We start from the raw sequence: 24515 nt of genomic DNA, 5'->3' as shown, positions 1-24515 counted from the left end.
GGGTGCGAGAGGATGGCGAGGAGGGCAGTCTCCTGTGGGGCCTTCTATCCGCCTCTCCCGGCTGCGCAAGGGCTCAGTTCCCCCCCCTTCTCTTCCTCCCTCCCAGGGAAGAATGACATCTTTGGGGAGCCCCTCAACCTGTACGCCCGGCCCGGCAAGTCCAACGCGGACGTGCGCGCCCTGACCTACTGTGACCTGCACAAGATCCACCGGGAGGACCTCCTGGAGGTGCTGGACATGTACCCAGAGTTCTCTGACCACTTCTGGTCCAACCTAGAGATCACCTTCAACCTGCGCGACGTGAGTTGGCGCCTCTGGGAGACCCGAGGGGGGTGGGCTTCTGTGGCCGGCCAGCTCAGGGCCAGAAAGGTGGGGGTCCCCCCAGGTACGCTTCTCACGGCCACCCCTTCTCTTCCAGACCAACATGATTCCGGGGTCGCCCAGCAGCGACGAGATGAACGGCGGCTTCAACCGCCTGCGGCGACGCAAGCTCTCCTTCCGCCGCCGCACCGAGAAAGGTGAGGGGTGGGGGTTGGATTGGATGACCTCCAGGGGTCTCCCAACACCCGCTCCCTTTCCCATGGGTGCTCCTGTAGCGGCTACTTCTGGGTCCCTCAGCTGCGAGGAGCTTTCTCCCCCTCCTCATTTAAACCCCACAACGACCCTGCGAGGTAGGCGAGGCTGTGACTGGCCCCCAGGTAGGTGGATCTGAACCCTGGCCTTCCCCAGGTCCTGGTGCCTAACACTCTAACCACTGCACTGCACTGCCACTCACCGGATCCGGCCGGCCAATAACCTTTTCTCCTTCTCCGCACAGATGAGGAGATTCCGGGGGAAGGCAAAGCCCAGCCCAAAGTGCTGCACCTCGGCCAGAACTGCCAAGCTCCGGGGGCTCCCCGCGGACCCCCCAAATGGGACCCCTGCCTCAGCAGCTCCGTGGCGTCCAGCCCGCCCTCCAGTGACGAGGAGGAGACCCCCGTCCCCGTCTCCAGCGCCCCAGAGCTGTCGCCTTTCCACCCCACGGACCCTGCCGGCCAGCCCCCCTCCCCTGCAGCCACGGACCCCAAACGCAGTGACGTCTGCAACCCACTCTCAGGTAGGACAGGATCAGAGCCGTAGCCGCGTGATCTCGCGCCCCTGGCAGAACGGTCCAGATTGCGCCCCCTCCTCCAACCCCCCCCCCATTCAATTCACCCTCTTTTAAAAACCTTTTCTTATGAGGCAATAATCAATATTTATATTTATGGACATATTTTTAGCTGATTTTGCACACACACACACCCCATCGCCTGCACCCCTGGCGGGGGCCCACCTCACCACCCCCATCTACAGCCCTGGACAGGATGAAGCCAGGGGGGCAGGGGAAGTCCTGTTGCCACGACCCCCAAATGAGCAGCCTAGAGGTTGCTGCCTTCTCCTAGTCTGAGATGATCAAAGCAGCTGGCTTGTTTCCCTGGCAGAGCCCCCCCCCCCAACTTCCTAATCCCAGGAACTCGTGAGACCAATGCAGCCCACATTTCCCAGGCAGTTTCCGTATGAGTTACTCTGAGTGTAAAGAGATGCTCCCTGAATCTCTCCCAGATCCCTGAGGAGGGTGCTGGTCTCTCACAGCTCTGACCCTAAATTCCCAGCAGCATTGATACAGGTATCCTAAAACCCTGAGGCTGGCAATCCCACACACCTCATGGATTTTATTCGGTAGGAGAGGAAATTCAAAGTACCGTATTTTTCGCTCCATAAGACACACCTAGTTTTTAGAGGAGGAAAAGAAGGGGAAAAAATATTCTGAAAGAAACAATGGATGTATGATTTTTGTGGTTCATGCTGTGGCCACAGACCTGTGATCTGATGGTGAATTTGGGGCGACCCAATGCAAAAATCCTGAGGGTCCATGTGGATCCATGCTTTGTAACCACATTTTTGCCCCATTGAGGCCCAACGAAACAGTGGGTGTGTGATTTTCTTGGTGCAGGCTGTAGCCATGGACATGCTATGTGATCTGATGGTGAATTTGGGGTGACCCAATGCAAAAATCCTGAGGGTCCATGGGCTTTTACCTCCCCACTCCTAGGGTCCCTTATCTCTCTTCCAATCCCACCAATCTGCTGCTTCCTTTCAACACTCCCTTCCCTCTTGTTTGCCTTAGTGTCTTTTCCTCAGCTGGAGCAGTTTTTTGCTCCTCCTTTTCTTCTAATTTCTCTTTTTTAAAAAAACTAAAATAATATTTATTCCAATTTTCACAAATACAGAAAAAATCTAAAAAGACAAAACACAGCAAAATAAGGGGAAAAAATAAAGATATAAAAAAGTTAAAAATACATAGAAAACCACACCTCCACCCCACCAACAAGAGAAAAAAAACAAAAACAGTTAAAAAAGAAACACTTCCATTTTTCAGAATTCCATCCTTCAATAACTTATTTCCTCAACCTACTCCCACCTCACTTTTTGTATTCCAGTTACTAATTAAGTCAGCAAGTTCTTTCCATCTTTCACTGCTTACTCACTTATTTATCTTAATCCATTTAAACCTTATCCTCCCATCAACCTCTAGAAAATTATCTATACTCCAGTCTAATAAAAAGAGAAAAGAGAAAAACCTTAAATCTTATACCCTTAAATCCTAATATCTCAAATCCTTATCATATTTCCACTAAAGTCAAATAAATTCATTCCACCATCTCCCAACATTCCTTGATTGTACAATATTATACTAAATGCTGGTTTAGAAAATTCCCAATTTTTCCCCACCATCTCTTCCCCCTGGTTTCGGATTTTATCAGTCTTTTCTGCTAATTTTATCAGTCTTTTCTGTCAGTTCCATTAATTCCATCAACCCGGTGCTCTTATGTCCGAGGCTCTTAACTCTTCTTCCTGATCTGTCTGCGGGTTTCTTTCAGTACCTAAAATTAAATCCCAAAGGGCTTTTTTCTCGGCAGCTCTTTTATTCAATTTCAACCTGATTGCCCATACTCCATGTTCAAAATTGTAATCCAAGAGGTATTCCAAAGCATACTCCACAGTCTCTTTGAGGTTACAGAATTCCACTTTTCCAAGCTTTCCCGCAGTGCCACCCTCCAACCGAAAGTCCATCCATCTTGCCTTATTCAGTCCAAGTGGGGCACTGCCTCTCCAATTCTGACTTTCAAAGTCCATAACCCCGAACTTCAATTTATATCCATCAATTTGATTCACTGAGGCCAAAGCCTCAACTTGAGTTTCATCTTGCAGAGACAAAACAGGTTGTTTTGGTTGTTCCATCCTCTTCTCCAATGCTTGCCATTTCGAAGTTGGTTCCACATCCTGAACAGCACCTGTTGAATTACTCACTTTCTGTTCCAAGACAGATACATTCTGTTCCAAGTCAGAAACACTTTGTTAAAAGTATTCCTGTCTCCTCTCTTTGCAAGTTTGCTGTCGTTACCTCCCCCCTCCCAGGCAGACTCCTTTATCTCTAGCATCCCTTATCTCTCTCCCCATCAGCGGCTTTGTTTCAACACCCCCTTCCCTCTTTCAAAAAAAATAAAAAAAAATAAAGCATGATCTGCTTTTTGCCCCTGGGCAATTTGGCTCCAGGGACCACACATTCGCTCCATAAGATGCACAGACATTTCCCCTTACTTTTTAGGAAGAAAAAAGTGCATCTTATGGAGTGAAAAATACAAAAATACGGTATTGGTTTTGCAGAGCTAAAAATATACCACCCTTCACAGCATTTAAACTGGAAGTAAGGAACTAAGGCTGTGGATTCTTAGCCAGAGCTAGACATAGACATAAATAAGGCATGAAAAATATAATGTTTACTTACCTGAAAGACTTGCACAGGATTCAGCAGAGAGCAATAAGTTACTAAAAATACATGGTTGAGATAAAAGATGGTGCCTGTGCTTGGGAGATCAGACCTTGCATCTGATCCCAGGCTACATGAGGACAAATAGAGTGTTCTTCAGGCGGAAGTACAAAAGGTTAAGAGCCCTTGTCTTTTCCTTGCCTGTGCAAACAAAGGATGTCACTTCACAGAACGCCCTCTAGGAATTAAAGGACTCTCTGGGTCTTAACCCCTTCATGTGCCTGTTTAGGAAACATAATTGTCAATTATTTTTCCAGTATAAACCCAATTACACAAATTAGTTCCAAATTAATACACAATTAATGCACAAGCACCAAAAACCGGAAGTAACCAGTTCCGGTACTTCCGGGTTCGGCGCGGTGTCCAACCTGAAATCACACAACCCGAAGCGTCTGTAACCTGAGGTATGACTGTACAGAGGAAAAGCCGGAAGAAGGTCAAAGCAGAACACAAGATAATACCAGAGCACCGCAACTCTCAAACCAAACTGTAAAATTTCTGGCTGGAGATGTTAGTTGCCAAACCTGACGACTAGACATCTCCACTTCCTTGCAAACAGCCGGTTGCCTGGCGCCAAATGCGCCCGGCTAGTTTTGAACGCTGTTGGTGGCCCCCCCTGCCCGGGATTTTTCCGATGACTCTTTGGGATCCTTCCAGCTCCCCCACTCTCTGGCTTCTCTCCCTCCTCCTCTCCGCAGGGGCCTTTTCAGGCGTGTCCAATATCTTCAGCTTCTGGGGGGAGAGCCGTGAGCACCAGTACCAAGAGGTGCCCCGCTGCCCCGCCCCTGCCCACACCGCCCTCAACATCCCGCTGGGCAGCAGCGCCCCCCTCGGCCGGAGGCAGCGCTGCGAGCTGGAGGCTCGCCTGGACCTGCTCCAGAAGCAGCTCAACAGGTATTGGAGGGGGGGCAGGGGGAGATCCCATCAGGGCTCCCTCGGGGGAGGGGCAGAGGTTTCCCCCTGCCACTCTGGGCAGCTCCCAACAGATTAAAAACAGAAGAAAACATCAAACATTAAAAGCTTCCCTAACAGGGCTGCCTTCAGGTGTCTTCTAAAAGTCAGATAGTTGTTAATCTCCTTGACATCTGGTGGGAGGGAGTTCCACAGGGAGGGCGCCACCACCAAGAAGGCCCTCTGCCTGGTTCCCTGTAGCCTCACATCTCGCAGGGAGGAAACCGCCAGAAGGCCCTCGGCGCTGGACCTCAGTGTCCGGGCTGAGCAATGGGGATGGAGACGCTCCTTCAGGTCTACTGGGCTGAGGCCATTTAGGGCTTTCAAGTTGAGCACCAACACTTTGAATTGTGCTCAGAAACTTCTTGGGAGCCAATGTACCGTATTTTTCGCCCTAAATGACGCACTTTTTCCCCTCCAAAAATGAAGGGGAAATGTGTGTGCGTCCTATGGGGCGAATGCAGGCTTTCGCGGAAGCCTGGAGAGTGAGAGGCGTCGGTGCGCACCGACACCTCTTGCTCTCCAGGCTCCAGGAAGCTATCCGCACGCCTTGCGCACCTGGGGGGAGTTCCCCTGGGGACGCAAGGCTTGCGGGCGGCAGCCTGCAACGCAGAGCACGGGGCGCCCTTCGGAGGACGCCCCGTGCTTCGCGCAAGTGTCAGCAAGCCTTGCGCACCGGGGGAGAACTCCCCCCGGCGCGCAAGGCTTGCTGGCGGCAGCCTGCAGCGCGGAACACGGGGCGCCCTTCGGAGGACGCCCCGTGCTTCGCGCAAGTGTCAGCAAGCCTTGCGCACCGGGGGAGAACTCCCCCCGGCGCGCAAGGCTTGCGGGCGACAGCCTGCAGCGCGGAGCACGGGGCGCCCTTCGAAGGACGCCCCGTGCTTCGCGCAAGTGTCAGCAAGCCTTGCGCACCGGGGGAGAACTCCCCCCGGCACGCAAGGCTTGCGGGCGGCAGCCTGCAACGCGGAGCACGGGGCGCCCTTCGGAGGACGCCCCGTGCTTCGCGCAAGTGTCAGCAAGCCTTGCGCACCGGGGGAGAACTCCCCCCGGCACGCAAGGCTTGCGGGCGGCAGCCTGCAGCGCGGAGCACGGGGCGCCCTTCGGAGGACGCCCCGTGCTTCGCGCAAGTGTCAGCAAGCCTTGTGCAACGGGGGAGAACTCCCCCCGCGCGCAAGGCTTGCGGCGGCAGCCTGCAGCGAGGATCACGGGGCGCCCTTCGGAGGACGCCCTGTGCTTCGCGCAAGTGTCAGCAAGCCTTGCGCACCGGGGGAGAACTCCCCCCGGCGCGCAAGGCTTGCAGGCGGCAGCCTGCCGCCTGGCGCATGGGGCGCCCTGAAGCAGAGCGCCCTCACGCCGGGCAGACATCGGCCAGCCCCACAAGCTCGGGGGACAGCGGGGAGGCGCAGCGCCGCCATCCCACTGTTCCCCGACCTGGTTTTGGGGGGGAAATAAAGGGGAAAATTTTTTTCCTTTATTTCCCCCCCCAAAAAGTAGGTGCGTCCTATGGGACGGAGCGTCCTATGGGATGAAAAATACGGTAGGTCTTTCAGGACCAGTGTTATGTGGCGTGCGCAACCGCTTCCGGTCACCAGAACCTGGTGTGCCTTAAAAATAGAAGAGCAAAGAGCTCGAAGACAGGGGGCACGTAGCAGCACCCATAAAGGAGGTGATGATGATGATGAATGAGGAAGTGGGAGAGGTTGGGGAGATGGAGATCCAAGAGGCTGGGTTCGATAGCCTCTCTCTGTAAAGTTTGAAATAAAAAAGGACTTTATACTTTCCTGGGCAACCAGCCGGGAGCCGCCGACAGCTGTGGTTCCAGCCCTGCAAAGGGGTTAGACTAGATGTCCCTGGGGGGTCCCTTCCAACTCTACAGTTCTGTGTTTCTCTTCTCCCTCCAGGCTGGAGAGCCGCCTCACCGCGGACGTGTCGGCCATCCTGCAGCTTCTCCAGCGCCAGGCTGTGCTGGTGCCTCCTGCCTACAGCGCTGTCTCCTCTCCGCTGCCTCCAGTGGCCCCGGGCCCCGGGCCGGCCCCAGGGGAGCCCCCCCTGCCCATCAGCCCCACCCGGCCTCAGGCGCTCCACACCCCAGCTCAGGTGAGGGGAGGGAGGCAGCCAGGCAGGCAAAAGACTGGGATTTGCAGCCTGAGCAGCTCCAGGGATTTGGGCAAGGCTGGAGCAAGCAGAGGCATGTCTGCCTCCAACGCTGGTCAGAGAGGAGGGGAAATGATGTCAAGCAAAGCCCTCTCTACCAGTTGCCTTTCTATGGTCTCAGGCTCTGCCTAAGCCATACAGCTCAAATGACTTAGGACTCAGCTAGTCAAAAAACAGTGTTTTTAATGCGTTATAGACATGCAACACCAGATGGCGCTGTAGAGCACAAAACCTTTCTATGCAATTTCACATAGCGTTGTTTTTTTCTTTTGTTATAACTGTAGCCTTATTAGACTTTACCGATTGGTGGGCTCTGCATTGCTCCTGGACGGGAGGAAGGAAGTCAAATGACACCAAGGGTTGGTTCAGAGAAAGAGTTTTTATTCCTGCTCTCCGGATAGCAGAAGGCACTTGCGTGGTCAGTCCACAGCAAGTCCAAAGAAATGAGAGATTTCATGCAGTATATATCTCCTCCAGGCACCCTCTCCCCCTTCCCCAGGAATTCAGCCACGTCAATTTGTACATGCAGGTTGACATCACAGATGTTCCTGCTCCGGTACTCATAACCATAAAAGGGTGTTCCTTCCTGTACTCTTGACCATATAAGGGTATTCCTGTTCCTACTCTTATCTTGGAGCAAGAGGTCACCAACTCCAAGAACACACTCTGGCGCTGTTCCTGGACTAGGTCTGTGCGTCAGAGTGTGGTAAGGTAAGACTCAGACATGTCATCCCTATTCCACTGGAACAGCCAAGGTCATCCATTGCCGTGACTGATAAAGGAGAGAGCTTTGTTTATACAGCTGCGTTCTTGTTATGCATTTGCTCAACAGCTCAAGTTAATGCATTTTATAAATGTTCTCTTAGAGAAAGAAGAAAAAGGGGGGTTTTGAGTCAGTTTCAAACTGACTGCACAGAAACCATTCCTTCATAACAATTAGTTATTTATAGCGGGGGTTTTCCTGTGTGTAGATCCACCCGTAGCCGCTTCTCGTGGGAACTAGCAAGAATATGCATTTCTTAGGTTAGGCTTCTAATCTCCCACAGGGGAACAAGATGCTGGACTAGGCGGGATCCTGGTCGGATCCAGCAGGCTCTCCTGACGTTCTGAAGTGGATTCCCCACTTCCCAGGAATTTGCAGTGCAGCTGTTGGCTCCAAAAAGACACCAAAATACGTTGGGGGGGATTTTAGGATAAACTATGGTTAGAAAAAAGTGAATGGAGATAAAAATTGAATTAAGTGCAGGATGATCACATCTTACGTGGGACTTTGGTTCCAGGGGTCTCGTGTATGTGCCCCCAACCCCTTGGAGCCCCCCTGACAGCTATTGGGGGAGGGGGAGAGAGGATCCTCCTACCCCCAGGGGTCCCTCCTCCTCTTCCTCCTGGACTGACTCTGTCTCCTCTTTTTCTCCCCCCCCCCCCACTTCAGGTTCCCCATTTCCCGGGACCCTGCGTGGACTCAGCCCAGCCCCGGGACGTGGTGCTGCTGGTGGACCCGCTGCCCCCCGCCCCCCCTCGGCGCCTTTCGCTCCCAGGGCAGCTGCCCGCCCCCCCTCGGCCGCCGGCCCCTCCGGACCTCTCCGCGGACTTGCACAGACATTGCCCGGACCCCGGCAGTTAATGGACTTTGCAGAGGCGGCCCCAGCGGAGGGCCTTTTTGGGAGTTGGAAGCAGCCCCCCACCCGTCACGGTCGGAGAGGGGGGCGCACCATGAGCCTCAAGGATGGTGGTGATTGGCTGCCCAGGGGGCGTGGCCAGAGGAGGGGCAGCCCCCCCACCCACTGTGATGTTAGCTGGCCTAACGGGGTGGGCCAGTTGCCATGGTGACCGCCAGGCGATTGGCTGGTGCGGATGGCGGCGAGCGGACTGGTTGCTTGCAGGAGTAGCGGTTGTAATAATGACTCATAACAACTATTATTAATAATACTGATAAGGGTTAGAATCCCCTCCCTTGTGATCCCCAAACATATCAGACCAGCAGGACATGCAGAGCCACCCGTGGGTCCAAGGAGGGGTCAGGGGGGCACCCAAGGGGTCCAGGGAGAAGGTGGGGCTGCCTTGGGGTGCCAGGAGAGGGAGGCTCCCCCTGTTTGACCCAGGTGGGTCCTTCTGGGGTCTCTCTTAGCTTAAAAGCACAGAACAGGAGGGTCAGGAAGGATCCCCCAGGGTCATCTAATAATAATAATAATAATAAAATTTTATTTATATCCTGCCCTCCCCAGCCGAAGCCGGGCTCAGAGCGGCTAGCAACAATGAAAGTAACACAGCATTCTAAAATCAATTCATTTTAAAATCAATTCAAAATCAAATTAATGGCAGCCATTGGGCTAGAGTTCTGTGAGGATTACAGGAGAGAGAGGGACAGGCTGTGCCTTGGCCAAAGGCCAGGCGGAACAGCTCTGTCTGGCAGGCCTTGCGGAAAGATGTCAGGTCCCGCAGGGCCCTAGTCTCTTGTGACAGAGCGTTCCACCAGATCGGAGCCACAGCCAAAAACGCCCTGGCTCTGGTTGAGGCCAGCCTAACCTCCCTGTGGCCCGGGACCTCCAAGATGCTTTTGTTTGAAGACCGTAAGGTCCTCCATGGGACATACCAGGAGAGGTGGTCCCCTAGGTACGAGGGTCCTAGGCTGCATAGGGCTTTAAAGGTTAAAACCAGCACCTTAAACCTGATCCTGTACTCCACCGGGAGCCAGTGCAGCTGGTATAGCACCGGGTGAATGTGATCCTGCAGCGAGGACCCCGTAAGGAGTTTCGCCGCAGCATTCTGCACCCGCTGGAGTTTCTGGGTCAGTCTCAAGGGCAGCCCCACGTAGAGCGAGTTACAATAATCCCGTCTGGAGGTGACCGTCGCGTGGATCACAGTGGCTGGGTCAGGGCGAGAGAGTTAAGGAGCCAACTGCTAGTCCAACCCCTTGCAATAATGGGGAGAGGGTCTGCCCCACTCCCAGCCCCCATCTGCCTCTGTGGGTGCCCACTCATAGCCATTGACCCTTGGTGTGGGGGAACGACACCTAGAGCCAGCCCTCTGGAGGCGGGGGGGGGGGTGCCATGAAGCCCCACTTCAGATTCCAGCCCTTCCCATTGACCCCAGTCTCTCCAGTCATCCCGGTGGGTCCATCTTCTATGGGGGGCGATGGGGAGGAGTGCCACAGCAGGCAGGTTTTGGGCTGTGGGCTCTCACCAGCCTCTCTCCCAGTGCAGTGTGGGGCTGCAGGGGGGCCCACAGAGCTAGGAAGGAGATGAGGTGGGGGGCAGGAGAGAGGGAGAGGCTGGGGGAGGACCTGGAAGAGAAAGTGACCCCCCCACATGACAGGAGTCAAAGGAAAGTGAGTAGTCCTCCCCCCATAGGCTCCCTACCAGAGGTGAGATCCCCACAGGAGAAGCTTAAGCTGTGGGGCAGCCCCTCTCTAAAGGCAAGCGGGGGCTTGTGCACAGTTCCCAGGTTTGGTTGCCTGAAAGGGCTTCTCCCCGCCCCGCCCCCCGCCCCCCCGGATCTTCCTGTCCTTTCATTTCACTGCATATAGGGAGCAGGGCTGCATCTCATCTGAGTGACCCCTACTTTTCTCTCTGCCCCCCCATAAGATCCACAGCCCCCAGAAATAGGAGTTGGGGCAAGGAGGTTGTGCTGGCTGCATCTCCCGCTTGACTCCGACGAGAGGGGGGAGCATTGGCTAAACTCTTCCCCACAAACAAGACACTTTCTTCCAAAGGGGGGAGAAAGACGTTTCTTTTTCCATCAGTGGGGGGCCCATTTCCTTGAACGCCACGGGTGCCCCCAAGGGCCTTGCGCCCTCCTGCCCTCCTGGACCCTCCTGTCTACATGCACGTGACACCCCCATCTCCCCCCCCCACCTGCATGCTGTACTCAGCATTAGGAACCGATGCCCAATAAACTTCGAGTTGGATGCCTGCCCTGCCATGCTTTCTGTATGTTTGATCCACCTGCATAGGGAGGGGGGCGGGGGGGGCTTGGGATTTGGCAGCTTAAAGAGGAGGCAGCCCTTGCGTTCTGCAAATGGCACTGGGGTTGGGGGGGGGGGAGGACCAGCGATGAAACGCAAACTCCGAGTGCTTCCTTTGAGACCAGATTTGTTTCATGCTAAGCAGGAACGCAAGGGATGCAGGTGGCGCTGGGGGTTAAACCACAGAGCCTAGGGCTTGCCGATCAGAAGGTCGGCGGTTCAAATCCCCGTGACGGGGTGAGCTCCCGTTGCTCGGTCCCTGCTCCTGCCCACCTAGCAGTTCAAAAGCATGTCAAAGTGCAAGTAGATTAATAGATACCACTCCGGCAGGAAGGTAAACGGCGTTTCTGTGTGCTGCTCTGGTTCGCCAGAAGCGGCTTAGTCCTGCTGGCCACACAATCCGGAAGCTGTACGCCGGCTCCCTCGGCCAATAAAGCGAGATGAGCGCCGCAACCCCAGAGTAGGCCATGATTGGACCTAATGGTCAGGGGTCCCTTTACGTTTAAGCAGGAACACTAGGAAAGGGTTAAAAGAGAATTTGTGGAGGGAGGGGCTAGGGAGGGCTAACAGCCCAATGCTCTGTCCTCCATCCTGGAAAAAGTGACAAATTGGGGTATGTGTGAAAGTTCTGTCCTGGGTCCATTGTTGTTCAACATCTTTATAAATGATTTGGATGAAGGAATGGAGGAGATGCTCATCAAATTTGCCCAAAAAAAGGTGAATGCTTTTCTCTGCTGCATCAACAGAGGTCTTGTGTCTGGGTCAAGCGAGGTCACAGTCCGTCCTCCCTCTTCTGCCCTGGTCAGACCACGCCTGGAATCCTGTGTCCAGTTCTGGGCACCACAATTTAAGAAGGATGTTGACAAGCTGGAAGGTGGGTGAGGGAGGGCAACCAAGATGATGAAGGGTCTGGAAACTAAGCCTGATGAGGAACGGTTGAAGGAGTTGGGTATGTTTACCTTGGAAAAGAGGAGACTGAGAGGAGACCTGAGAGCCACCTTCCCATATCTCAAGGGCTGCCACATGGCAGATGGAGCAAGCTTGTTTTCTGCTCCAGAGGGTAGGACTCGAACCCATGGCTTCAAGTTACAAGAAAGGAGATTCCGACTCAACACCAGTAAGAACGGTCTCCCTTGGCAGGGGGGGACCCTCCTTCCTCCAGGGTTTTTAAGCAGAGGTTGGATTCCTTTCACGCAGATTCCAGCTTTCCAGGGAGTTGGGACAGCAATAAGTAACCAAACGAACCCCTGTGTCGCAAAGAGAACGCCAGCAACGTCCAGGCAACACGATGACCGTGTACATACGCAATAGAGAATCTGTATAGAATTCCTTCAAACCATAAATTCCTTCAAACGGGGGGGGGGGGGTTGGGCTAGATGATCCTTGGGGTCCCTTCCAGCTCTACAATTCCACTCCCACAAAAGGTGTGACAGACGCCCCCTCAGAAGGCTTTGCCTGAAGGGGCCAAGGGCTTTGCGGCCAAAGTGTGTCACTTGTCACGTATTTGATTGATGGGTTGCATTTACATCTCGCTTTTCCTCCAAGGAGCATCCCTAGCTTTCCTCCTCCCCATCTTATCCCACAACAACCACCCCATGAAACAGGCCAGGCTGAGGCCTGACTGGCCCCCAAGGCCACCCACGGATCTTCATGGCTGAGCAGGAGAATTTGAACCTTGCCCTCCCAGGTCCTGGCCTGACTCTAACCACTACACCCCATGAAATTGCATTTGCCCTTTGGGTGACCATGCGCTCGGTTTGGAGAGGTCTCTTGGGAGCTCCTCACAGACCCTCTTCGTTTTGCACCCCACCCCGAATAGTTTGGCATTGTCAGGAAACCCCCGCCTTAAAAGGGGGTCCCCATATCAGGGGTGAATCTACTCTGAAATAAATGGACCTTCCGCTTCAGGGCTCCAGAAGCAACTTGAGTTCACGTTTCTTAACAATTTGGGGTCAGGAAGACCCAGTTGGAGTCACACAACTCAATCCGAGAGTTTGAGAGTCAGTTCAAGCTTCAGGGGCCCCCTACCTACAGGACCGCCTCTCCTGGTCTGCCCCACGGAGGACCTTAAGGTCCACAAATGACAACACTTTGGAGGTCCCAGGTCACAAGGTGGTTCGATTGGTCTCAACCAGGGCCAGGGCCTTTTCAGTACTGGCCCCGACTTGGTGGAACGCTCTGTCCCAAGAGACTAGGGCCCTGGGGGACAGAGCTGTTCTGCCTGGCCTTTGGTTTGGACTCAGTCTGACCCTTATTTTCCCCTCCCCTTATGGTTTTGATCTATGGGCCACTTTTAAAATGAGGCTGAATTTTAAATTGCATTTTAACTTGTATTTTAAATTGGTCCCCCCCCCCATTATGTTTTTACTGTAATTTTATTGGTGTTAGCCGCCCTGAGCCCAGCTCTGGCCGGGGAGGATGGGGTATAAATAAAATTTATTATTAGTTTTATTATTATTATTATTATTACTACTACTACTGCTACTACTACTTATTAAATGTAGGTCAGCCACTGCCCCATAGGGATTCTTCTGGGAGATTATTGAGCGCCCCCTGGTGTCTGATGTAGGGACTGCCCAGATGGATTGCAAGACTCTCTTCTGAGAGTTAAAATCCATCCTCTGCTTGGGAAAGACTCTGAGGTGGACTCTTCTGCGAACTTGGCAAACAGGAGAAGGAGGAGACAGGAAAGGGATTTCGCTCCCCCCTTCCAGATGTGTGAAGCTGGTGAAGAAAACCGCAAGACTTTTAATTAAATAGTTATCAGGATGGATCCAAGAAGTTAAACCGTGGGACTCCCTGCGGCAGGAGACCGTGGGGGCTGGCTGGCTTTAAAAGGGGGTCAGAGAAATTCATGGAGGGCTCTGCTCTGCCCTCCACACTCAGAGGCAGCAGTGCTTCTGAACAGCAGTCACCGGAAGCCACAAGAGGGCAGAGGGTCTTGAGTTCGAAACCTGCTAGTGGGCTTCCTATTGACCTGGTTGGCCACTGGGAGAACAGGGTGCAGGACCAGACGGGCCGCAGGCCTCATCCAGCAGATGCTCTTCTCGTGCTCTGAGTCAGCTAGCTATTTTATGACCTTTACATATGACTAAGTGGACATTTGGAGCAGGAAAAATCAGTGTCTAGTGCTTTGGGGAGCCTCACAAGCTAGGCCTGTGGGCATCAGGTCCTCCTCCCTGCTCTGTGTCCCCAGAGGACGGTGCTCAGTGGTAGACCCTCTTGGCACATGGAGGTTCTTCTTTGCTCCTGTGAGTAATAGATGCTGGCACACCTGCCCCCCTCCTCCTCTCTAGCAATTTGCCACTGACACACATAGTATTGCCAACTGTTAATGGAAAATCCGAGGGCTCCCTTGGACAAAAACAAAGACACCAACCAGGATTACTTGGAGCAAAACAGCAGCCTGTAGGCTTCGCCTTTATTGAACTCTTGCAACAGGGTGCTCCCCTCACTTGCAGGAGAGAGGAAAAGACACAGAAAATGGTGTGCAAGACCTTATAAAGACTTTTGAAATTCCCCTCCTGTAGATCAAGCCCACCCCCAGAAACATCATGCATACATCACAGAAAGGAGGGGTTGAGGGAGGAGTTGTGGTGGTAACCTGAGTGTCCTGTCACCTGGCTGGTTCCCCCTTTCCCCCTCCCCATGAGTACTTTCCAGGTGACAGAGGGGAGTTTGCAGTTTTCTGCCCCCAGAGGGAAGAGCTGATCATTGTCCTTTGTTCCAGTCCGTGCTGAATCCACTCCCATATGCAAGTCCTTTGTGATCTTGATGGTCTTCTGTCTAGGACCATCAGGGTTGGCATAGCAACTGGGCAGGGCTCCTGTGGATGTGCTGGTATGCTGAAGGGATTATGGCTGGCCTGTATCAAACCTTCCCCATTTTGTAGTCCTTCCTTCATGGAGTAAAATAAAAGTGGAACAGTGCAAATCCGATGTATGGTTGATTTTCTATGAATTTATAGCAGAAGCGTAGCGCATGTAGTGTGTGAGTGTGAGTGTGTGTGAAGTTTGTACAAACTGAATTATTGGGAGGGGGGGTTTCCTGCTACACCACGTACCATGGCAGCAAAATCTATGGAATGGGTGCATCTGGTCAGGGCCTGTGAGGACAAGGTGCTTGGCTAGATGGGCCTGATCCAGCACATGCCCTTCCTGCATCCTTCTCATCTGGAGAAGTCCCTCCTGCTGCCTGTCTTTACTCTCAAACAGGTGTGTGGTGGGGGAGGATGACACCCCCCCCCAAAAAAATCTCCTAATATGAAACTGATTTTGTGCCCCAGGAAACCCCCCCCTCATGTTGGAGGGGCAGCCCCCCTCCTTCACCCAGGTGCCCCCTGCACAGGAAGCCTGAAGTTGGGGGGGGGTGGATCTGGGAGGTGGGCTTTGGTGCAAGCCAGGAGTGCCGCGGAGGAGAGGTCAATGTCTGGGGTTGGGGTTTGAGGAGTGGAGAGGAAGGAGATGGGGCCAATCCTGCCTGGGGCTGAGCTACACCTGCCGGTAGGTGCCATTGTAGCTGAAGGGCTCCTCGGAGACGCAGGGCATGGGGTCAGCCGGGGTCCAGCGCTGGACATGCACCCCAGACCTGCCCCCAGGCTCAGAGGGGCGCACGATGACGGTGCGAAGCGAGGCCACAGAGGGGTCTTCGTCGAAGAAGTTGAAGGGTCGCAGGTAGAAGCCCACCACGTTGCCCGGCGTGGACGTGTTGGGGATGTCCTCCGAGTGGGGGATGTGGAGGAAGCCCACCGTCACCCAGGCCACCAGGTCCTGCCGGAGGGAGAATAATAAATAATAATAATTTATTATTTATACCCTGCCCATCTGACCGGGCTTCCCCAGCCAATCTGGGTGGCTTCCAACAAAATATTAAAATACAATAGTCCATCAAACATTAAAAACTTCCCTAAACAGGGCTGCCTTCAGATGTCTTCTAAAAGTTTGGTGGTTATTTTTCTCCTTGACATCTGGTGGGAGGGCGTTCCACAGGGCGGGTGCCACTACCAAGAAGGCCCTCTGCCTGGTTCCCTGTAACTTGGCTTCTCGCAATGAGGGAACCGCCACAAGGCCCTCGGCTCTGGACCTCAGTGTCTGGGCAGAACGATGGGGGTGGAGATGCTCCTTCAGGTCTACTGGGCCGAGGCCGTTTAGGGCTTTAAAGGTCAGCACCAACACTTTGAATTGTGCTCGGAAACGTCCTGGGAGCATCACGGAGCATGAATCTGCCTGGCCTGGCCCTGGCCTGGATCTCCGTGTGTGCTCCCCCCCCCAAACCCCAAGTGAGCCACCCTGCTGCCCCTCTTCCTGCCCCCCACGCCCAGGCCGCCCTCACCTGCTTCTCCAGGCTCTCATCGTTCTTGAGGAAGTTCTCAAAGCTGACCGTGGGGCTCCAGGGGTCGTTCTGGATGTAGAGGCTGCTGCTGGTGTCCTCGTTGTCGTGATGCTGGGTCACTGCTAAGGGGTACCTGCCGGAGGGACACGACCCCTCAGTCCCCGGGGCATGGGGCATGGGTGCCCCTGAGCCCACCCCATCAAAGAGAGGCCAACCCACACCCCGGCGCCCAACACCTCCTGCTCGCTGGATCAAGGAGACCTTGTGGGGGACTGAACTATACTGGGGGGGGGGGAGGGTGAAGGAATTCCTATGCCCCACAAATAATGCAGAGGTGCATTTTAAATGCAAGGACACATTCTACTCATGTAAAAACACGCTGATTCCTGGACTGTCCGCGGGCCGGATTGAGAAGGCAATTGGGCTGGATCTGGCCCCCGGGCTTTAGTTTGCCTCCCCATGTGCTGGATCAAGGAGGCTCCCTTCTCCCCATCTGTTCCACAGGGGGGCAGGCTCCCTCGAAAGTGGGGAGCTCTCCTTTTGGAATGCCAGGAGGGGAGAGAGGCTCTCTGCAGGTTCCCCATTGGGGTATCTGGCCAGAACAGGGGGCTGGAGCAGATGGGCCCCCCTTGGCCTCATCCAGCAGGCTCTCCTTAGGTTCTTAAACCCACAGGCAAGCAGCAAGCTTCAATGAAATGTAACCCTGAATTTTTGGGGGGATCAGACCATGCTGGATTTGGGGGTGTTAACCTGGAAGCCCCCACTTGCTGTGTTAATTACTCAGTTTGGGGGGCAGTACAAAATGCGGTCCCTTCCAACGCTAGAATCCCATGCTTCTCTGAAGCAGGAGCCCAGCGCCAGAGCAGCACCGTCCCCACGGGGCTGTCCAGCAGCTGCTCCTCGCGAGCAATTCCTGCCTCCCACCTGCCCCCAGTTTCCAGCCTTCTTTCTGGCCAGACCCCGATGGCGGGAGTGAAACCGGCCCGTCCACTCCGGTGAATCTCCAGGCGTGGGCGACCCGCCGCTCCCTTCGGCTGGGAAGTGGGGGGGTGGGGGCTGCCCTCCCGCTCGGCGTCCCAGCTCACCTGCCTGCCCCGCCCGCTCCTACCTGCCGGGGCTCACCTGCTCCAGGTGATGCCGCGCTCCTCCTGCCACCCGCGGGGCAGGACGCGGTCGGCGTGCGAGCTGAGCTGCAGGCGGTAGCTGCGCCGGTGGCCCCAGCGGTTGGGCTTCGCCGGGTTGCCGAAGAGCAGGTAGCGGGGCAGCGGCTTGCCGAAGGGGAAGGCGGCCTGGCGCTCGCGGAGCCGCGGCTGAGGCTCCAGGCGCGGCTGCACCAGCGGCCGGCTCGGCTCCCAGGGCAGAGAGATGTTCTCCAGAGCCACGTCCAGCGTCTCGAAGCTGTTCTCCAGGCCTGCAGGGGGAGAGCAGGGGGGACGGGGGTCAGGAGAACCGGCAGGGGAGGGGGCCCTGAGGGTCTGGGGGGGGGCTCGCTAAGGCCAAGGAGGGCGCCTGGCACAGGGTTCCTCCTCTGCCCCGAGGGGCATGCAGTTTGCAGCGAGCCAGGAGAGCCGGCGGGGGCAGCTCCAGCAGCAGGAGGGCGGAAAAGGTTCCCCTCTCACAACAAGGGTTCCCCAAGGGGAAGCGGGAATCCTTGGGGGCGCTATGGGGCAGGGGGCGCTGCGGGTGCAAACGACCGGGCTTGGAAAAGCTGCAGTCGCTGATGAAGCGCACCAATTTTGTTGAATTAGTTAAACTAATCAGTTTTTATCGGAGTTTGCGTAAATGTGCAATGAATTGTCCCTGTTTGAATTTTATTACGTTGTGCCTTGCACGGGGTTGGACTAGATGACCGTCAGGTCCCCCCAAAAGATTGGTAACTGCTGCCCTACAAATTCAAGAAGCAGAGTTGGGGGGCGGGGAGACCCCTCTGCTCTGTTCTGCAGACCTTGCGATGGAGCCTCCAGAGTGACTGGGAGGCGGGGGGGGGGCAGCTCGCTCTGGCGCTTGGAGGCAGAGGCTGGGACCTCCCCCTTGCCTGCCTGACTGCCTTCGAGCTCCTCTGCCGGGGGTCAAGGACGGGGCTTGGCCGCAGAGCCCCCTCCCCGCTTGGCCTTCGAGAGTCCAGCGTTATCTCCCGGGGTTGCCTGAGGACAGAACGAGGCGCCTCTCGCCCCCTGAGACTCTGGACCTGGGCGAGGGGCGAGGAGAGCGGCTGGCGAGAACATCACAGCCGCCCCCTCCCTTTCCCCGACCGGGGGGCCGCCTGGCTCTTCTTCAGACGTGACCCTGATGGCAAGGGATGCTCGACAGCAGAACGGGCACCCTTGGGAGGCGGCGGCGGGCTCTCCTTCGTGGGAGACTACCTGCGGAGGGTTCTGTGATTCCTGCATTGCAGGGGGCGGACTACTTGACCCTGGGGGTCCCCCCTTCCGCCTCTACGGTGCTATAAAAGCAGCCACAGCTGCAAACAGGCGCAATTCCTCGGAGCTCGGCCTGTTCCATAGCGGGAAAGGGGAAGGGGGCGACTGAGGATGGACTGGGCTTAGGGCCTCCCCGACTCCCCCCGCGCCCCTTCCCGGGAGCCAACGAGGGCCCCACCTGCGACATCCAGGTCGACCTTGTAGTGCACCAGGTGCGTGTGGATGTTGCCCAGCAGGTGTTCGCGCAGGCGGTTCCCGTAGCGGAGCCCCTCGGGCGTGTAGAAGGAGGTGTGCAGGTAGCCCGTGGCGTGGACCTTGGTCTCCAGCACCCCGTTGGGGTAGAGCAGGAAGTCCCAGATGTAGTCATAGTTGTAGACGGTGGAGGTGGTGCGCAGGACCAGCGCGGCGCCCTCGAGGCCCGCGTAGAAGTGGGAGCCGCCACGGAAGTCGCTGTCGAAGTGGCGGCGCAGAGGGACCCCCGTGGGCAGCTCGAAGACGCAGAGGGCGCGCGGGAAGCGCACGGGGCCCGGGGCGTCGTACAGGTGGTGGGCATCCAGGAAGGTGGCCCCCTCGGGGCAGTCGACGCCGGGCGCCAGCTCGTGCGTCACGGAGCCCATGCCCCAGCCCACATCGATGTACTTGGTCTGCATGGCGGCCGGCGTGTTCCCCCCGTAGATGGCAATGGCTTCCTGCACGCTCACCTCGTAGGCCACGCGCTCCCCGTTGAAGCGCACGTCGAAGAGCTGCAGCCCCGTGGAGGAGCGCAGGCGGAAGGCCAGGCTCCAGCCGCTGTACTCCACCAGGTTGCCTTGCACCGAGTAGCGGCAGCCCTGCGGCTCGCACACCTTGGCGCCGTGCGCGTCCGTCGGGGGCCCCGCCGAGAAGCTCCCCCGCGGCACGAAGGTGGAGAAGAGGCTCTCGTCCGGGTGCGGCGGCAGAGGCACGACGGGCACGGCGCCCGAGGCGTGGAGCTGGGCCAGCTCCTCGGCGCTGCTGAAGTAGCGCCCGTTGTACCACAGCTTCTGCACCTGCCAGAGGCTCGGGTCGAGCTCCCGGTGGTCGAGCAGGACCTCCAGGCCCACCGGGTGCAGGAAGAAGCCCTCCACGAAGCGCTGGAGGATCAGCCAGGTGCGGCGCTCGCCCGAGGCCAGGCCCCGCGGGGCCACCTCCGTCACGGTCAGGCACCGGTCGCCGCAGTCCCCGAAGCCGAAGCCCGAGGCGTCCAGCAGAAACTGCTGCAGCGGAGCCAGGCTCTCCGCCAGCCTCTGCGTGAGCAGCCCGAACTCCAGCTGCGACACCGGCCGCGCCGCGAAGGGCGCCGGCTTCCCCCAGGGCCGGTAGGAGGTGGGCTCGGGCAGGGGCCACACCACGTACTCAGTGACATTGGGCTGCGCCTCGGCCCCGAAGAAGACCACGGCTCTGGCCTGGCGTCGGGGGCGGCGCCCCCCGGACTCCAGGTACCGCAAGGCGCGCCCTTTCTTCGGGGTCAAGAGCTCCACCAGGAAGAGGCTGTTCTTCGCCAGGGAGGGTTCTGGATCCGCCTGGAGGCCCAGCTCGGGCCGGCCCAGCAGAAAGTCGCGGACGGCCCGCAGCTCCGCCGGAGTCAAGTCGGAGAAGATGGAGACCCCCTCGTGGCGCTGCGGGGGTTGGCGGGAGGCGGCCGCGGCCAGGAGGCCGAAGACGGCCAAAGCAGAGGACCACATCTCGCCCTGCGGGAGAAAGAGGGAGGCGTCAGAAAGGGGGGAGGCGTCACGCAAGTGGGGTCGGGGCAGGATCCGGGGCCCCAGTCTTTCTCCAGAGTCTGACTGTGGAGTGTGGTCTAGTGGTTAAGAGCGGTGGACGCGTAATCTGGGGAACCGGGTTCGCGCCTCCGCTCCTCCACCTGCAGCTGCTGGGTGACCTTGGGCCAGTCACACTTCTCTGAAGTCTCTCAGCCCCACTCACCTCACAGAGTCTTTGTTGTGGGGGAGGAAGGGAAAGGAGAATGTTAGCCGCTCGGAGACTCCTTAGGGTAGTGAAAAAGCGGGATATCAAATCCAAACTCCTCTTCTCTTCTTCTTCGGCTTGGCTACACTGAGTGGCAGCCGCAGCTCTCGGGGTCTCAAGTGTGGGAGATGGCAGTCCAGCAAGGATGTTCTTGCTACTTAGCAGAGACTCAGACCACAGAAAACGTAATTGGTAGAGTCGGGTACATGAAAAGGGAGAGCCAGCTCGCATCCCAGCCGGCTTAATAGACGGCTTCACAACCTTCTTCAATTCTGCTGCTAAGGGGGGGGGGGCGTGTTTAACGCTACTCAGCCCACAAATGTGGGTGCCTGGAGGGATAAATCGAATTTGTATATCGTCTCCTACCTATTAAAACCTGCCCCGCATCAAGCAAGGGTCTTGCTCATCCCAAGTTGGAGATGCCCTTGCCGAGTGAACCCGGGATCTTCTTTCCGCGTGGAAGGCAGGGCCAGCAGAAAACTCTGGTTTTAATTAAGGGTGAAGTCTCCGATCCAGTTTGGACATGGATTGCACGAATGGGGTTTTGGGGGCGGGGGGGGGAGCAGCACCCACAGAGGGAGGGCTAGAGAGTCTTTAACCCTTCCCTGCCTTGCATGCTGCCACCCCAAGTCTGGATCAGCCCCACCCCCGCTACTTGCGGTGGGAGAAATTCTCCCACTGGTGGCACCGCGAAGCAGAGCTGAGCAGCTCGGCTAGGCGCTTGGCTCGACAGGGAAGCTCCGCTTTGGGGCCGCCCCTTTTAGCAACCACAACCCCCCCGACGGAGCCGAGCGCAAGGCTTTGCAAAACCTCCTCTCCCGCTTTGCTGAATGTGAGCTGCCTGGCAGCGCCGCCTGATCCGAGCTGAGCCGCTGCGGCCGGAATCTCCCGGGGTAAAAGTCTGTGGACTTCAATCTGCTGTAAAGCGCAGAACGAGGGTTTTGTTTTCATCTTTTAGACAACTTATCTGAATTCAGATATTGCAACATCTCCCTTGTTTTCTTGCTTTACTTTGATAGCGGCTGAAACGGGTCGTCATGAGAAGAGGAGGCACGGAGGGTCTCAGGGAATCAGAGTCGGAAGGGACCCCAAGGGCCATCTAGCTCACCCCCCGGCCACGCAATGCCTCGCCTCTCCCTCTTCCAACCTTGTAGAGATTCTGCTCTGACTGCAGGGTCGCCACTTTGCAACGGGCCACGAAATATTTTTGGAGGGCCTGCCTGGCTCTTCGCTTTTTGCGGAACTCTGAAGTGCTATAGAAATAACAAATATATCCAGGAAGGTGTCTCCCCCCCCCCCAAGCACGTGCAGAGTGCCTTTTCCTCAGCACTGAATAATAGCTGGAAGTCTTTGAACCAGAAAGCGTGACTCCGAAGCAAGTGGGATCCCCAGACCATGCCCCCCTCAGATGTCTCCAGGATCAGACCAGCAGTGGGGGGAGAGAAACGGGGTGACAGCAGAGGGACAAAGGTGGGAGGGGGAGGCCCAGCTGGGTTTTGGGAGGGCCTGCAAATCCCAGTGTTAACAGGGCAGCACTAGCATATTAGAGAAAACCTGTCTGCTTGCATCTCAGGAATGAGCCCAAACTCCCGTGCCATGTGAGCCATCGTGGACTTGGCAGGAGGGAAGGTGCCTTCATTCCCTGCTCTCCTTCCTAAGGAAACCAGACAAATGCCCTCCCTGGAGCTTTGACCCTCCTTGCCCCTCTGTGCTGCCCGGGGGGGCACCTCTTGAGCTGGGGTGCAGCCCTGGCTCTGAGTTGGATTCCTGCCGCCCCCTCCCTAGAGGTGCCCCTTACCTGTCCAGCTCCTGGGCTCTGCTCTCCTCTCAGGGCTGCTTAGGCTGGGTGCTCCTGCGGGCAGCCCTGAGCTATCATACCTGGGAGAAGGAGGGAGGGGCGGGGAAGGCTGGCCGAGAGAGGCAGCGATTGGCTGCTGCTGGGCAGTGGGTGGGGCTGAGTAGCAGGTGCCTGGGGGGGGGCTGCTCCCAGAGCTCCTGGGAGCTGGCAGGGTGCAGGGCAGGCACACAGGCCTGGCAAAAGGTCAGAGAGTCAGGGCGGGCACACAGGCCTGGCAAAAAGGCTGCTCAAAAGTTCTTTTCAATGCCTCCTGAGATCCAGGGCTCAGGATCCACCCTGGAAAAATGTTTTGGACCTGACTCCCTGCCACTTGACATCAGGCAGCAGTCTTCGCTGGACTCTTTTTGCCACATGTGAAATTTCAATGCAAAGGAAACACAAGGCAAATTGTGGGAATCATCGGTGGAAGAGACTGAGAAGGAAGTGGCTTCTCCTTCCTTGTAGGTTTTTAAGCAGAGGTTGGCTGGCCACCGGTCATGGATGCTTGGGCTGAGATGCCTGCGCTGCAAGGGGGTGGCCTAGAGGACTCCACAGTCTGTGATTCTGTTAACAGTGACGTGGCATTTGCAGACCACAAACAGGAGAAGCAGCAACAGCAGGGAAGACCGGTTGTGTTTGATGGCGTGCTGTTTATTCTGCACAAATAGTATTGCCACGGGACGTGGCTGGCGCTGTGGGTTAAACCACAGAGCCTAGGACTCGCCGATCAGAAGGTCGGCGGTTCGAATCCCTGCGTCGGGGTGAGCTCCCATTGCTCAGTCCCTGCTCCTGCCCAGCTAGCAGTTCGAAAGCATGTCAAGGTGCAAGTAGATCAATAGGTACCACTCCGGCGGGAAGGTAAACGGTGTTTCCGTGCGCTGCTCTGGTTTGCCAGAAGCGGCTTATTCATGCTGGCCACATGACCCGGAAGCTGTATGCCGGCTCCCTCGGCCAGTAAAGCGAGATGAGCGCTGCAACCCCAGAGTCGTCCACGACTGGACCTAATGGTCAGGGGCCCTTTTACCTTTAAGCAGGAACACTAGGAAAGGGTTAAAAGAGAATTTGTGGAGGGAGGGGCTAGGGAGGGCTAACAGCCCAATGCTCTGTCCTCCATCCTGGAAAAAGTGACAAATTGGGGTATGTGTGAAAGTTCTGTCCTGGGACTTCCGGGTTGGCGCCTTCGGCAATGGCGGATTTCCTCTGATCTGGAGGAATCCGCTCCTTGGAAATTAGGGTCTGGACCGCCACAGCAAGGCGGAGACCCATTAAAAACCACAGGCGGGAGAAGTCTGTGGACCTGGGATTCGGCTGGCACCTTTTGCGCCTCCCCTACTCGCGGGGAAACCCGGTTTTGGGGATCCGGAGTGACGTGGGGTGATCGGTGCGGTGCTTCGAATCGACTGCTTTTTTCAAGGAGTGAAGCCGCATTGCTGTTACCAGAGAGCGTTGACTTTTTCCTGTGGACATTTGGACTTTAAACAACTACTTGTAAGTAGAACAGAAAATTTGACTTTTAAACATCGTAATTTGGCGTTGAAACGGGAAGGCTCTAAACAGGAAGTCCGCCTTTCGTTTTGTAAATAGATCAAAGCAAAGACGTCGCAAGCTAAAGCCTGGGGAAAGTGTTTTGCAAAGGAATAAATTTTCATCATTTAAAATATTAAACCCCCCTTGGAAGCAGGAGAAGAGGGGGATCTCTTTTTGGACTGTTTAAGCCTGCAGGAGAGAGAGTGAGGAGAGATAAATTACCACTGTTTTGAGCCTGGGATCGGGCTGTCACTTATTGACTGCGAATAGAACATATGCTGACAGATAGAGATATACATTTGTTGCCACTGTTTCCTCTGTATTTAAAAAGGAGAAAAAATAAATGAAAATTGAAAAGTAACTTTGTTATTGGATTTGGTCTAAAAGGACAGATACAAATAGAAACTGTTTACAAAGATACAGATACAAATAGAAACTCCCTCCTCTAGAGGGAGCCTTTGAAACTGTTGCAACAGTGAAGTGGAGCCAGGGAAT

At 55.9% G+C, this 24515-nt stretch overlaps 3 protein-coding genes across 3 annotated transcripts in view; 1 reads left to right on the top strand and 2 right to left on the bottom strand.

Annotated features, from left to right (window-relative positions):
• The window catches only part of KCNH2 (potassium voltage-gated channel subfamily H member 2), an 81372-nt gene extending 70503 nt beyond the window's left edge, over nt 1–10869 (top strand). Inside the window, exons 10-15 of the mRNA XM_083406124.1 lie at nt 107–300; nt 419–518; nt 818–1096; nt 4549–4744; nt 6703–6898; nt 8388–10869. Of these exons, the coding sequence (XP_083262250.1) occupies nt 107–300; nt 419–518; nt 818–1096; nt 4549–4744; nt 6703–6898; nt 8388–8579 (1157 nt within the window). The 3' untranslated portion in view covers nt 8580–10869. The remainder of the gene's footprint in view (nt 1–106; nt 301–418; nt 519–817; nt 1097–4548; nt 4745–6702; nt 6899–8387) is intronic.
• LOC310660981 (protein HEG homolog 1-like) overlaps nt 1–24515 on the bottom strand; it is a 194351-nt gene that overhangs the window by 97278 nt on the left and 72558 nt on the right. The window lies entirely within an intron of this gene.
• Nucleotides 14308–22534, bottom strand: LOC310660877 (diamine oxidase [copper-containing]-like). The gene is made up of 5 exons (XM_083406325.1): nt 22455–22534; nt 18849–20379; nt 17373–17661; nt 16251–16383; nt 14308–15688 (listed from the first exon to the last, which is right to left on the bottom strand). The coding sequence occupies exons 2-5, from the start codon at nt 20371–20373 to the stop codon at nt 15410–15412; spliced, it is 2226 nt and encodes a 741-aa protein (XP_083262451.1). The 5' UTR covers nt 20374–20379; nt 22455–22534; the 3' UTR covers nt 14308–15409.

The sequence above is a fragment of the Podarcis tiliguerta genome (genome assembly GCF_965153285.1).
Source record: "Podarcis tiliguerta genome assembly, chromosome: 12".
Taxonomy (NCBI): Eukaryota; Metazoa; Chordata; class Lepidosauria; order Squamata; family Lacertidae; genus Podarcis; species Podarcis tiliguerta.
The sequence above is the reverse complement of the archived record's forward strand: the minus strand, read 5'-3'. Positions and strand labels throughout refer to the sequence as shown.